Source organism: Dendropsophus ebraccatus, chromosome 4 (assembly GCF_027789765.1).
Source record: "Dendropsophus ebraccatus isolate aDenEbr1 chromosome 4, aDenEbr1.pat, whole genome shotgun sequence".
NCBI classification, from domain to species: Eukaryota; Metazoa; Chordata; class Amphibia; order Anura; family Hylidae; genus Dendropsophus; species Dendropsophus ebraccatus.
The window spans coordinates 149412325-149428391 of record NC_091457.1 but is presented as its reverse complement, the minus strand read 5'-3'; the positions used below and the strand labels follow the sequence as shown (position 1 = coordinate 149428391).

The following is a 16067-nucleotide window of genomic DNA, read 5'->3' as shown; positions in this document are numbered from 1 at the left end:
TACAGTCTGAGGGTACAAACAACACACACAGCGTATACGCAGCAGATATGCAGCAGATTTGATGCTGTGTTCAGTTATTTAGATCTAATTTGCGTATTTGTTGCGTATTTTCTGCGTATCGCAGCAGTAAATACGCTGCGTATAAGGTGTGTGTGTTTATACCCTGATAGTTTAATTTGGACTATAGATTGTGAGCCCCAATAGGGACAAGGACTGATCTGATGCTCTGTACGGTGCTAAGGACTATTAACTACCTAAAAGAAAGTTTACGAGCTATAAGAAAAACAGAGCAAACTACCGACACTGTACTCTTCCTCCAGCACTCAGGTTATGTTCTGAGGGCTATGGTCACACGTAATATGAGACCGGCCGGATGATCTTTAGCACCGCTGAGTTCTGATGCAGGCACATCAGTGCGTACCCGCATCAGAACTCCCCACAGCACACAATGGAGCGTGCGGCTGCAGCTGCTCACTCCATTGTGTGAACTGACAGCGCTTTCTGCTGCTGCTAGGCATCCTGGCTGGAGTGTATACTATGGGGGAGATTTATCAAACATGGTGTAAAGTGAAACTGGCTTAGTTGCCCCTAGCAACCAATCAGATTCCACCTTTCATTTTCCAAAGAGTCTGTGAGGAATGAAAGGTGGATTCTGATTGGTTGCTAGAGGCAACTGCGCCAGTTTCACTTTACACCAAGTTTGATAAATCTCCCCCCTCTGTCAGCAGTTTTCTGTCCTATCTCAGGTTAGTATAAACTAGTAACAGAGAAGCTGAACAGAATGATGTATAATCCAGAGATATCCTCCTGAATAACAAGGACAATATCTAGTCCTTTCCATTACAAGTGTGTGCTCAGTAATCCTCATTATTCATGAGCACCAGCTCCCTCCGCACACCAGCTGCTTATTGGCAGTCGTCTATCTGTACTGTATATAGGTAGATGGCTATCAATCAGCAGCTGGAAAGTGGAGGGAATGGTGCGGCATTAAAGGGGTACTCCGACCAAAATCATTTTCTTTCAAATCAACTGGTATTTAGAAAGTTATAGATGATTTGTAATTTGCTTCTATTGAAAAATCTAAAGTCTTACCATACTTATGAGCTGCTGTATGTCCTGCAGGAAGTGGTGTATTCTTTCCAGTCTGACACAGTGTCCAGAGCAGGAAAGGTTTTCTATTGGTATTTACCATTGCTCTGGGCAGTTCCTGGCATGGACAGAGGTGGCAGCAGAGAGCACTGTATCAGACTGAAAAGACATTAAAGGGGTACTCTGGCAAAAATATTTTTCTTTTAAATCAACTGGTTTCAAAAAGATATATAGGATTTGTAATTCACTTTTATTTAAAAATTTAACAATCTCCAGTCGTCCCATACTTATCAGCTGCTGTATGTCCTGCAGGAAGTTGTGTTTTCTTTCCAGTCTGACAGTGCTCTCTGCTGCCACCTCTGTCCATGTCAGGAACTATCCAGAGCAGGAGAGGTTTTCTATGGGGATTTGCTAATGCTCTGGACACTTCCTGTCTTGGACAGAGGTGGCAGCAGAGAGCCCTGTTTTAGACTGGAAAGAAAACCCCACTTCCTGCATGACATACAGCAGCTGATAAGTATGGGAAGACTTAAATAGAAGTAAATTACAAATCAATATAACTTTCTAAATCCAGTTTATTTAAAATAAAAATATTTTTGCCTTAGTACTCCATTCAACCCTCCTTTAAGGTAGCATAAACCTAGTGACAGATTCCCTTTAAGGGTTTATAGTAAAGTCTGACAGGGCTGTCAGCTCCAGGAGGCATAGACTATAGAACCATGCTATTAGAGGTCTGGCTAATATGTGAACAAGTACAAAGAATCGGCATGTAAAGTAAAGTGATCGCTCTCTGTACCTGAGTGAACGGCCAGGAATGTTGTAGTGACAAACTACCTTGTCCAATAATGGGGACACACCCTGCACGTCCACAATATAACGCGTACAACTCTTACAGCTTAGCAACCACTCTGCATGGATCAGCAGCTTATCTCACTGGCCGTAGCGGAGCTGATTGTACGGAACCTTTAATTACGGAACACGGTAAGAAAATCAGCATTTTATCTATAGTGATGGATACAGCGTCTGCTGGACTGAGACTGGGAGAAAGTCTACTGTACAGCCTGCTATATAGGAGTGCATGGGACTGTGCGCACACAGTACAGCATATCCATCTAAGGCTGGGTTCACACTTCTTTTTTTGCAATCTGTTTTCTTTGTCATCGCTTTACAAAAAAACGGATGGAAAACGGATGCATTTGTGTGCATCCTTTTTTTTAGCGTATACAAAAATGTGGTTGACCATGTTTTTGTGTACATTAACCCCTTCAAGACTGAGCCCATTGATGCCTTGATGTCCGGGTCAAATTAATGCAATGTTCCTCTCCGCCTTCTAAGAGCCATAGCACTTTTATTTTTCCACCTACAGGGCTGGTTGGGTGTCATTTCTTGCGCCATGATCTCTAGTTTTTATTAATATCATATTGGTGTAACAGAAAAATTTTGATTGCTTTTTAATTTTTTAAACTTTTTTTTATTACACATTTTTTTTTAAACACTTGTTTTCTCTTTAAGGGTAACTTCACACGTACCGTATCGCTGCGTATTTAACGCTGCGTTTTTATCGCTGCGTGTTTGGTGCGATTCACATGAAAATCATGTGAAAATCAAAACTCGCATGTAAAATTCGCACCAAACACACAGCAATAAAAACGCAGCGTTAAATACACAGCGATACGGTACGTGTGAAGCTACCCTGAAACATGCGATCAATAGATTTCATATACTAATCTATGTTATGCGATAGATCAGTGTTATCGGCGATCTATGCAGAGCCTGGCTGAGAGCAGACTTTATACATGTAACGCCGATCTGACAGGACAGAGGTAAGTGACTTACCCCACGCCTGTCGGCACAAGCGATCGGGACCCCCGCAAGTCCTGATTGCTCAGTGACAGGAGCTTGTCCTGTCACTGACTACCTTAAAAGCCATGATCGCTATAGATCGCAGGATCGCAGTAGTCTGTCATTATACTGGGCTCCCCGGACTCTTCAGTGGTCCTGCACACATCAAACCCCCTCACAGTCAGGAACATATATATATATATATATATATATATATATATATATACACAGTATATATATATATATATATATATATAGATATACATTCCTACTGCACGGGGTAAGTCTTGATCTATTTTCTTTTTTTTTATAATGGAAATATATGGAAAAACAGATCAAAACAGATCAAGATGAACCTCTATGCATCCGTTTTTTCCCCTCTGTCCTTACTGCTCTGTATATACGATGTGATGATGCACTCGTGTATAGCACTCAGCTATGTTTGCATTAGCCGTCTAGGATTATCTGCTAAGTGCGTCTCTCAATACTACACAGGACGTCTAGGTTTAACCGACACACATGACAGATTTTCAATTTGATCAGTCAATGTTCTTCCTAAGTAACAATTCACACAGTCTCATTCCTTTCTAATTCAAAGCTATACATCTCTATAATAGAAGGAAAGTAGATGACTACATTGCTGGGGGCCCCTCGGAGCCCCGGGCCAGTGCTTGGTGGGGGGGTCGGCGATATGAAGCAGATGCAGGAAGTGCACAGATGATTTGGTTTCCATGCTCCATGTGTGCTGCCTCACCGGAGTAATGTCTGTAATCATCAATGTAATTATTGTAATTCTTCATTTCTTACATAATTATCACCTGGCCGCTTAGTTTTTAGTTCTACATTTCAAACATTATCAAACTACAACGAAACACCTGACTTTTTATCCATTCCGCTGGTGTAGAGCGTACAGTGACATCATGGCAGGTTGGGTTGGGTATCAGCACTGGGCCCTTGGGCAAGGACAATGTATGGAGAGACCCTATAGAGAGAAGCTAACAGCAAAGTTTTGGCACCTTATTTGTAGCTTTATGGGAATGCCCTCTATGGTGTGCCAGCATGGTACTGAATGTAACTGCACTGTATTTATTACTATATCACCACTTTATGGTGGTAATACTGGTCTGTATATAGTGTGCTTTATTCAGAAACAGTAAGGCGGTATTCAATCATTGGTGGTACGGCATCGGTTTATTCCTGCGCACCAGCCAGGCATGAAGTACTGGGGGCAGGCCACACAGGCCGCCCGGGGAAACTTTCGGCATTTGATTAGCGGTGGCTGCTGAAGTTGGATAAAGCCCTAAGGCTATGTGGAAATCATGGATATAGTCATTGGCTGTATCCATGTTTTCCAGACAAACTTAGAGCTTTATCCAACTTCAGCAGCCCCAGCTAATCAAATGCCGATCGTTTGGGTTCGGATGGACTTGAACCTGAACCCAGTTCGCTCATCTCTAACTGCAATCTTTAGTAAAAATAAAACAATGTGTAACAAAGAAACGGCAGGTGGTAAGTACTGAGCAAGTTTGTTATCGTAATGAATTACAGCTGTTATTCTATATGCGACGTGTGCACTGCCGGCTAATTTCCCATTGATTGCATTATAACATTGAAAATACAGCCGTATTTTGATATTATTTTACTGTGTTTGAGCATAGCCTAATAGTCCGCACAAATGATCCCGGCCCCACAACTGATCGAGCCGTGAGAAGGTTCTGCAAACGAGTGCCGATCTCTCTTATCGAGGACGAGTCTGGTTATGTAAAGGGTCCCCTAGAGATATATGTATATAAGGGACCAGTGCCATGTTTGGGTAGGTGGTAGTGAGAAGGGATGGAGTGGCCCATTGGTTCCCTTTGTAATAAAAGCATATCACATCCATTTTACTTACTGGGTGACTCTATAAGCCATACTGAAGTCTGTGATCGCTCAGCATTTGAATACTGGCGGCTGAAGAAGTTGGACGCAGACCTAGGAAGTTGGGGAAAACATAGATACAGACTAAGGCCTATGGTTTTATCCATTTTTTCCTAGACTTCCTAGGGCTGCATTCAACTTCTTCTTAAAGTGTCACTGTCATTTTTTGCAGAAATCAATAGTCCAGGCGATTTTAAGAAACATTGTAATTGGCTTTATTAGGCAAATACAGTGGTGCCTTGGATTACGAGCATAATTCGTTCCGGGGCCGCGCTTGTAATCCAAATCCACTCTTATACCAAAGCAAATCTTCCCATAAGAAATCATAGAAATGCAGACAATTGGTTCCACACCCCAAAAATAATGCTTTTTTTATTCTGAATAACATGTAAAACAAATGAAACAAAGATTTAGAAACAGCTGAATATGTGATATTATAAGTTACTGTACAGTATAGCAATCAGCATGTGGAATATAATGTATAGTAAGGGCGTAACCCTGATAATACAGCAGCAGTTTGTAGATACAGGATGGAACTAAAGATCCCCATAATGGAGAGGATGGGAAACACAAGGGCTGACAGAGACTGCAGGGAGCAGGAAGGAATGATTAGGACAGATGTGGGCACATACATGCAGCACTCTCTGTCCGGGGAGGGAGGGGTTACAGCTATGGAGAGGTTACCCCCACAGTCCTGTCCCCTGATGTAAGCCCCAGCCTGAAGTGGATCTGCTATGATTTGGAAGGTGAGGGAGACTTCCTGGGTCAGAGTACAGGGCTGTAGACCCCGCTATGCAGACCATGCTATGCAGACCACCCTCCCCCGCTCGCGCTCCCACCCAGTACAGGGAGCTCTTACATCAAAGCAATGCTCTTAAACCAAGTCACAATTTTGAAAAAATGTGAGCTCTGAAACCAAAACGCTCTTAAACCAAGGTACCACTGTATGCCATTATCTGCATTTAAAAAGACTTTCCCCAGGTTCACCCCCCTCTCATCCACTGCTCAGAATCAGGACATCTTGACTGTTTTACATCAGTCGGGCCCTGTCTGTTCTATGGAGAGAGGAGAGAAGGAGATTAGTCGGCAGTAGAGAGCAGAGAACAAAGGATTACACTGCATGAAAGCATATTCACAGGTCAGAAAGGTCAGTGCTGACATCAGAGGAGAGAGACTGGTAAATTAACTCTTTGTTGTCCTGTTTTGGTGCCTCATCTTCCCCCCTTTCCCTCTTCATAAAGAACAATGAAGACGGGGCGAGCTTCAAACTGCTTTTTCATGATAAAAATGCATTTTTTGGCTAATAAACCCAATTACAAAGTTTCTTATAAATCGCCTGTACTATTGATTTCTGCAAAAAATTTTTTAACGTCAGTGACACTTTAAGCCACTGAAATTCAAAGCGCTGCACAATCGGACTAGAACATGCTTGAGTCGCACTCAACTCTATACTCGCACGTCAGTATATTTCCAAGGAAGAATTTCACGCTCAGCAATTTTTGATCCGCAATCCGCAAAATAACATCCACGCTGCATCCATAGTGTACAGTATTTTTGCAGAGCACAAAATGATTTCACCAGCTGTCCCACCCAGCCAGGAGGAGCCTAAATGGTGACATCACGGAAATTGCAGGTGCTAAGGTGGTCTCCACAAAATACGGAGGCCCCCATAGACTTCTATTTGAGCGTTCGTAACGCAGTTGCGGACTGCACTACAAGTTCTTTTTTTTTTTTTTTTACAAATCGGAATCCGCAAAAATAGGCGACGAATTGCACCATAAAATTGAATGGGTTACAAAGTACTCTGTATCTACGGATCCGCAAATACTGAGAACTTATGCGGACGTGTGAATAACACACATACTGGTCGATGGAAGACACTCTTTAGGTATTTCGGAGTCTACATATAAGCTGGGGTCTTGCCTTGTGCATATAACATACATAATATGGGAGTAGCCTGGGATGACCTTTTACGTTACTATGTCATGTTTATATGTTTATTATACATGACCTATAAAAAGGCAGCAAGGACATCAGTATTCCCCATCTGCTGATCCCTGATCCCTCAGATTGATGTCAGCTTTAGCCTATACTTTGGCTTTTAATGTTGCGCGTCTTACGTCTCCAGCCTGTAATCACAGCCGCTTTGTTTATAGTGTATGGAGCCGGCATTGTACTCGCAGAGCAATCTCCTCACAGTATTGGAGGTGGTGACCAGCATGTAAACTACAACCATATACCTCCAACTACGTCTGATGTTTCTGGCGAATTAAGGAAGAATAAACTATTTCTAATAACTCCCAAATGTACAACAAAGAAATTACATTCTATACACTGCTGATAGGCCGTAGCCAGAGACTCCATATGTCATTTACGGATCAGATCCTGATCCTGAAGTTATAAAACAAACGTGTGAAAACTATTGAAAATAAGTGGATAAAAACATATAAGTTAGTAAAAAAAATTCCTCGTAGATTCATCTGTTTCTTGATTTATCATGCTCTTTGTCTGTCAGGTACTAAGTCTTCGATCCTATAGAGAAGATCAACACCCCCGCTGATCACCTGCAATATACAGTGGAGCTGTAAGCAGACAGCGCCATACATGGTGTAGTGGCCGCACAGTGTTACTGCAGCCCAATAGGAGCTGAGTCTGCGGTATACTAGCACCATTGCTATACTGGGAACAGAGCCAACTACTTGTGGTTCCTGAATACCAGGCAGCTGAACAGAGAGGTAGCCAGTATATTGGCATCCTGCTGATAAACTATCCCATTTTATTCTGTCTGACCCCTTTAATTCCTCCCTTAATACATGAAATATGAATGAATTTTTGCATATATGTTCTCAGGGTGCCTTCACACCTACCAGATCCACAGCGGATCTCACTTCTGCGGATTCGAAGCGAGAACCGATGCGGATCCAGTATCAATTTACCCCTATGATAGCACATATTCGCAGCGGGATTAACATCCTGCTGTGAATATGTGCTTTAACTCCCTGGTGCCCGCAGCCCCGCCGTCGCATCCCCCATCCCCGGCGGCGGCACATCCCCCCCATCCCGGCCACATTCCCCCATCAGCCCATCTCCGGCCCGCCGCGTTGAGTAGCTGAGTTGTGAGCAGCAGCTATCCGTGTACCTCTGTTATCTATATACTTATATGGGGTCACCTGCTGGAAAGTGATCTGTAAAGAACAGGAAGTCTGCTGTAAAGCAAGCCTCTGGAACTGCTGTTGCAGCAACTATGGCAAGATGGCTGCCCTCCATGATCATGTAAAAAAAGTAATAGAAAAAAATTATAATTCTAAAGTAATATCCATGTCCATTTATCATCCCCAATGTATCTACAGTATTGTCTTATGAAATAACAATTCACAATCCCTTAAATAATTCCTGTATATATATATGTTTTGCAGGCAATCTTCGGTGGTAGAAGACCAAACCCTGGATCCTGCACACCTTATTGCTTCTGTCGATGGAAACTATTTTCCAGGAATTCTCTGGACATAATGGAACGTTAGTGAAGCCGTATTACTGGCTCTACCCAAACCACAATTGTGTGAAATGCCCCTACCATATCAGAACAGGAGAAGACTCGCGGGTCACCTACGGAGAGTTCTACGAGGCGTTCGGCTTTCCCTATGGACCAACCATGCCCGAAAACAAACAACTAATATTTTATGAACTGAAATCCTTCAATGGAGCCGTGATACAGAGAGGCCAGGCTACCAACTGCGCTCAATCTAACCTTCATGCTGAGTCCATGTTGTTTGAGAGAGACGGATATCTTGACTCCTTCATCTACCAGCATCACCCGGTTGGCTACTTAACTCTTTACACAAACTTTACTCCTTGCAATGAGTTTGGCCAGTGCTGCATCGGTAAAATCTATGACTTACTGCAGAGATATCCTGAGATACGCTTAGATATCTATTTCTCGCAGATGTACCACGTGGCAGAAGAGTTTCCAGCTTCTTTTTGGAACAAGGAGGCCTTAAGGAGTCTGGCCGGTCACTGGCCAAGAGTAACACTGAATCCATTGAGTAATGGCATCTGGAACACTGTTCTTTATGCTTTTGTTAAGGAAGTTCCAGAAAACACCTTGTTCCAACCCATTTTGCCTGCGAGGGCTTCGGCGGACCGGTATAACGCGCACATGATCCACCTGATCACTGGGATTAAGCCTTACTTTGTTGACGCTCCTCTAATATCTCAACCTCAAGAAACGAAACGACTATCGGAGTATCAAAGAGAGAAGGTTAATCCTAGTGTTCTTCCTCAGCCCCAAACAGGCTTCTTCCCCTACTACCCTATGTTTGTTTCCCGTATGCCCCTTGTATCCATACCCGCCCCTGGGTATGGCCCTATAGAAGCCTCCTCCAAACCCAAACACATTGTCCGCCACCTAAACATGCCTGGGAATGTAAGGGGAGACGTGGACATCAGTGACGTTGTATCAAATTCAAGAAAATTTAATGAAGTTATAATCATAGAAGATGAGACAGTTAAAGGGGCAAGAAGGAGCAAAAGAAAAAAAACTGATTCTGTGGACAGATCAGAGCGTTGAGTGACCATATACCAGTGATATGATTTATTCTCTATATGGTAGAACATGCAGCAAAAATGTAATGGATAACAGTCTGTGATGTGATATTTGTTTCGGAATATTAACGTTTTTATTTACTTAAAGGGGTTAAAAAAATCTATTTTGTGAATAGTCCCAATGAAAATGAATCCACTATTTTGTGTCTTCAACTCCTAAGCGAATTTATTAATTTTCTGTAACCAATATGGATGGTGGCACATTATATCTTTCCCAGAGAGCGTTATGGCCTTGGGGTAGCATGTCATGGAAACAGGAGCAGGGACACCTGTTAAAAGAGGAAGTGAGAAAACTAGAACCTTCTAGTGGGCAGTGTGGAGTGGAGAAGCACAGCCTTAACAGATACAATGTTTCAGGTTTAGTATTCCATAGACTTGTATTGAGATTCCATACAGGTCTATGGGAATGACAAATCCTAGCAAAGCAGGGTCTGCCTCCATGGTACTAGCTACGGCCTCTACTGGACAGGGACTTGCACCCCTCCCCGGACCACATTATCACCTGGTCTGGCGTAGTCCCCCAGTGTTCAATCTCCCAGTGCAGAAGTGACGTCAAGTGTGCACTGGGGATCTGGGGGAACGAAGGGGTGTTGAGGGTATGTGGGGTGGGGGCCTATGAATCCTAGATACATCCCAGATCAAACTAATAAAGGTTTGTATATAGTATGTGACTTATAAAAATACAGTATGACTACAGCGGAAATACAACATATACACCGGTTCCTGGGAATGGTCTTTATGGCCTGTATGAGAACACCGATCCCTTACACTGCTGGTTTTATTTAGAAATTTTTTACAAAAGGCCCCGATTTATCAAAGATGTAAAATAGACGCTGGTGTAAACTGCCCATAGCAACCAATCACAGCTCAGCTTTCACTTTCCCAGGGCTGATGGCTGAGCTGTGATTGGTTGCTATGAGCAGGTAACACCAGGGTGTATTTTACACCTTTTGATATTACAATGAGCAAATTGCCTTAACAGCATAGTAATTTTTGATCTAGGACCGGGTATGTGGGACCTTGGGTTTTGTTTTTTAATCTCTTTTAGTCTTGTCTTTTTTACATCTCAATATGAAAACTGAAAATCATTGTAACTGTGCTGTGCACTTTAAATTGCAATAAAAGGGAGTTTCTGTCAAACTGACAGAGGAATCACATTAGATCACCTTGGTGGTAAAGTTTCACTAGCTTTTATAACTTTGAATCCTTTGTGATACATTCAAGTTAAAGAAGTATTCTTCATTACTTCCCTTCAAGGGGTACTCCAGAACCCGCCCCACCACACACACACAAGCACACACACAAACAGTAAAAAAAAAAAGCCTATAAAATAAATTACGGACATGGAGAGAAAGGAATTGCTGCACCTCACACCTATGACTGACACTAATGCCTCTCGGCTACATTTAAAAACCAACGCCAGAATGTTGGTGTTTAATTTAATCAAACCATGTTGCCTCATGTACCACGTGTAGGTCCCCTGGTTCACATACACTACACTATCTCCACACGGTGTTGGTCAGCGACCGCCAACCCCACATAGCAAACGCAAGCAGGGAAGGAAGGCCACAGAATGGCCCTGCAACCCCAATGTCACAGGACCAAACCCCAAACCCAGCAGGCGTGGCCGACGGAGAAAGCAGCCACCAAGCAACAAAAGTGTGAACAAGGTCTTACTACACACCACTGCATCAGAGGTAGAATGGGAGAAATAAGAGGTACTTACCATGTGTGTACAGGTACTTCCTACTAATTGGGGTCACATGGGTCTAACTAGGAGGAGTGCTAGCCACTCAGAAAAGGGAAAAAAGTAAAATACGGACACAGAGAGAAAGGAGCTGCTGCACCTCACACCTATGGCTGACACCAATGCCTCTCAGCTACATTTAAAAACCAACGCCAGGATGTTGGTATATAATTTGATCAAACCATATTGCCTCATGTACCACGTACAGGTCCCCTGGCCCACATGAGTCTCTGCACTAAATCAACACTGTGTCGGTCAGCGACCACCAACTCCGCAAAGCGAGCGCAAGCAAGGAAGGGAAGCCACAGTATTGGGGGGGGGGGGGCCTTGGGGTTTGGTCCTGTGACAGTGGGGTTGCAGGGCCATTCCGTGGCCTCCCTTCCCTGCTTGCGCTCAATTTGCGGGGTTGGCAGTCGCTGAACGACAGTTCTGATTTAGTGTAGGGACTCATGTGATCCAGGGGACCTGCACATGGTACATGAGGCAATATGGTTTGATCAAATCATATACCAACATCCTGGTGTTGTTTTTTTAAATGTAACCGAGAGGCATTAGTGTCAGCCATAGGTGTGAGGTGCAGCAGCTCTTTTCTCTCTCCATGTCGTATTTTACTTTTCTCCCTTTTCTGAGTGGCTAGCACTCCTCCTGATAAGACCCATGTGACCCCAATTAGCAGGAGGCACCTGTGCACACATGGTAAGTATCTCCTATTTTACCTCCGGTGCAGTTTTGAGCAGTAAGACCTTGCTCACACTTGTGTTGCTTGGTGGTCGCTTTCTCCGCCGGCGGCGCCTGCTGGGTTTGGGGGGGGGGGGGCCCTTGGGATTTGGTCCTGTGACAGTGGGGTTGTAGGGCCATTCCTTGGCCTCCCTTCCCTGCTTGTGCTCGCTTTGCGGGGTTGGCGGTCGCTGACTGACACAGTGGTAATTTAGTGTAGGGACTCATGTGAGCCAGGGGACCTGCACGTAGTACATGAGGCAATATGGTTTGATCAGATTATATACCAACATCCTGGTGTTGGTTTTTAAATGTATCCGAGAGGCATTAGTGTCAGCCATAGGTGTGAGGTGCAGCAGCTCTTTTCTCTCTCCATGCCCTATAAAATTAATACTTTACATTCACAGTTACAGGTCCCAGGGGAGTCATGTGAGCCAGGTCCAAATCCTGTGCGGCTGTCAGGCAAAGGGGAGTAAAAATTTGTGAATGAAAGCATGCCCCCTGTAGGATATGAGTAAAATGACAGCCTTACACGAGAACAGGCAGGAGGGAGGGAGTAAAGAAATCACCGGCAGCAAGTGATCAATCGGTTCTTATAGATATATATATATATATATATATATATATATATATATATATATATATATAGGAAGAAGGTTAAATTGCCAAGTGGAAGGGTTGGAGAGACAGCGACAAGAGTCCAATTGTGATGTCTAGGTGACTGGGTCAGAACATCTCAAGAACCACAGGACTTGGTGGTGGTCAGTACCGACCAAAGGAGATGCAAGGAAGGATCAAAGAGTTCAGGGTGCCCAAGGCTCATCGGTACAGATGGGAAGTGGTCTGATCCCTCGGAAGTATTACTGTAAAACAAATTCCTATAAAACTTCCTGCTGACAATAAAATAAAAGAGTCAGAACACACAGGAAGTTGCGGCTTGCCATGTGTGGGGCTGAGTAGGGATGTGTCAGACAAAGAGCTCAGGAGGACCATCGGCCTCCACTAAAAACACCTACAATGGGCATCAGAACTCATTCATTGAGCAATGGAAGAAGCTGGCCTGGTCTGATGAAATGTACCATCAACTCATATATTATATAGACCAAGGGGGAGATTTATCAAACATGGTGTAAAGTGAAACTGGCTCAGTTGCCCCTAGCAACCAATCAGAGAATCTGATCGGTTGCTAGGGGCAACTGGGCCAGTTTCACTTTACACCATGTTTGATAAATCTCCCCCAAGTGTCCTCCTATAGGGCAGCGGCCCCTCTAATGGCAGCTGGACCCTCTAATGACAGCCAGCCCCTCTAATGGCAGCCAGCCCCTCCAATGGCAGCTGGCCCCTCTAATGGCAGCCAGCCCATCTAATGGCAGCCAGCCCCTCTAATGGCAGCCAGTCCCTCTAATGGCAGCCGGCCCCTCCAATGGCAGCTGGCCCCTCTAATGGCAGCCAGCCCGTCCAATGGCAGCCAGCCCCTCTAATGGCAGCCAGCCCATCTAATGTCAGCCAGCCCGTCCAGTGGCAGCCAGCCCCTCTAATGGCAGCCAGTCCCTCTAATGGCAGCCGGCCCCTCTAATGGCAGTGGCCTCTTTCAGCATGACCGGAAAGCATGACAAGGATCAAAGTGGTGACTCAGCTTCTCATTTCAATCTAGATTTTAATCTAATTGACCATCTTTAGGCTATGTTCACGCAACGTTATTTTTGAGTAAAGAACGGGCTCTGATTGCAATGGAATTAGCGTCCGTTCTTTACTGCAGGGGCGGCATTGCATTGATGTCAATGCAATGCCGTCCACTGTATGCACACATCTTTAGAATGGGCGTTAAAATACATGTACATGCCTTTTATTTCCGAACGCTGTCCACCAAACAGCTTTCGGAAATAATAGGTGTTCACACAATGTAAAGTCGGCCGGCGGCCGTACTTTGCATTGAAGTGAATGGTTAATTGATTTGCGTGCACACCCAACGGTGCTGTTAATAAAACGGTGTTGTTAATAAAAAGAACGTTCCTGCAGCCGATACAGAGGTATCGGCTGCAGGAATGGGCTGAATGCAGCCCGGTAGCCAGCAGTTTAATAGTGTCCAGTGCTATGCAATGGACGCTGCTAAACGTGGTATAAACATAGCCTTAGGATGTGCTGGAAAAAATAAGACCTCACTAAGTCTCATAGATAGAAATACTGTATAAAGAATTATAGGGCAATTTTAAGCATATTTTTTTTATGAAAGTAGTAAAAAAAAACAATGGTAATATGTAACAATGGCAGTATTAACGGAACATGGAGAAAAAAATGTATAGGTGCAGCTCACAGTTTCAGTAACTAAATGGGTCGAGGTATAACAAAAAAAAACCCTTACCTAGAGATGGGCCAAAAATAAACAGTAGGAAAACATATAGAATTTAGTCCTCTAGACCGCAGAAAGGAGCTTGCCATCACTGCTATTGCTTACCACTGCCACTGACGAAGGGGTTAATCATTATAACCTTGAAACGCATTTGGCGCAATATATGAACTGTTTATCACAAACTATTCCAATTTGCAAGACATACTGCTACTAGGGGGCCCCACGCCATTATCCAGTGTCTCGCTGTACCAGGTACCGGGAGCAGGGGCGGATTAACTTTACCATAGGCCCCGGGCTGTTCACCAACCCTGGGCCCCCCCAACCCACTGTAACTATGGCAGCACTAGTTCATAGTACAGGACAGATAATGTCATGATGCCCTGATTTGTGCAAAATTTTGTCAAAAAAGCAGCAATATTTTGCAAATCATGGCAGAACTGTAGCCAGGAGACAATATAACACTAAAAATATAAGTCTTTTTGGGTGGCCATGGGCCCCCCAGGAGCTCAGGGCCCTGGGCTGCCGCCCGAAACGCCCCTATTATAATCCGCTACTGACCGGGAGCTGTGAGACACACGAACACTAGAAGGACCACAAATCCAATATTAACTGTGACCTAAAATCAAAATGATCTGAGGTCTGAAATAACACTTCCAATAACACACTGAACTAATGCTCATTGGCCAGTACCCAGCGGTATTACATTGACTTTTCAACTATCATCTTTTGCAATTCCGTACTTCCACGGCTTTCTTTTATGATTTATATATGATGTACATGATGTTTTAAAACCAAGATTTTCACTCATTTTATTTATATATTTTTATTACATACTCTGATGTTATCATTATTTATATTGCATTTCTTTATTAATTAAAATTGTTATATGTAAAGGTTGGGACTTTCTGCGGTCTAGAGGACTAAATTCTATATGTTTTATTGGACTGTGCAAATTAAAATACCCCACCACCACACCATTTTTTTTTTTTACAAAATTGTATTTTTTATTTATTTTTTCATTTTCACTCTTCAAGCTATTTTCTTTCAGATTCACCTTACATTTTACAGTAAAGTAGGAGGTGTCAGTGTAAAGTACAATTGGTCCTGCCGCGATATGAGTCCACATATTGCTCAGTTTATAGAAAACGTAAAGTGTTATGGTTTTTAGAACCCAAAAAGTAAAGGGGGATAAAATAAAAAATTTCTGGTCTTGCAGGGGTTAAAAGTTGCAGAACGTTTTATTTACCTAGGGATGAAGTATGATTATTAACCCAAAACCAAAAACTTTGTAACTTTCGAGCAAAAACCGATACATTGACTCTTTACTCTTTGACTATTCTCAATGTTGTATAGAAGTGCCCCCCAACCTGCGGCTCCACAGCTGTTGTAAGACTACAACTCTCATCATGCCCTTATGTCCTACTATTGTTAAATTTGGCGCCTTCTACTGCAGCACAGTTTAGATTAAGCCTTCTATGATGTTGCTGTGTGACAATGGACGCTCCAAGCCAAAGAGACCGACTACAATTTAAATTGATTTTTATAAACACTGGCCGGATTTCATGGTGGTTACACTGTACTTTCCAAAGTGAAAAAAAAAAGTTTTTTGTAAAATATTTGTGTCCCATAAACGATGCAATTACAAGACATGTCCACCAGGTGGCAGTCACGATTCAAGAAAGAAACCTGAACCTTTGTTCTTTCCACCAAACAGAAAGAAAATACAATTTTGAAGCTGAGTTTTGGTTCAGCCCATTGAAGTCTTGTTGTTCATTGTTCCATGCAGTTTAAGAGAAGACTACT

General features: G+C 43.3%; 1 protein-coding gene across 2 annotated transcripts; it reads left to right on the top strand.

Annotated features, from left to right (window-relative positions):
* The first annotated feature begins 687 nt into the window (after positions 1-687).
* On the top strand, positions 688-9791 carry APOBEC4 (apolipoprotein B mRNA editing enzyme catalytic polypeptide like 4). 2 transcript variants are annotated; one of them, XM_069968970.1, is made up of 2 exons: positions 688-746; positions 8265-9791. In XM_069968970.1, exon 2 carries the CDS (start codon positions 8324-8326, stop codon positions 9413-9415), a length of 1092 nt encoding a protein of 363 aa, XP_069825071.1. In that variant the 5' UTR covers positions 688-746; positions 8265-8323; the 3' UTR covers positions 9416-9791. The 2 variants fall into 2 exon arrangements, with proteins under 2 accessions (XP_069825071.1, XP_069825070.1); XM_069968969.1 differs by lacking the exon at positions 688-746 and adding an exon at positions 1733-2070.
* The last annotated feature ends 6276 nt before the right edge of the window (positions 9792-16067 follow it).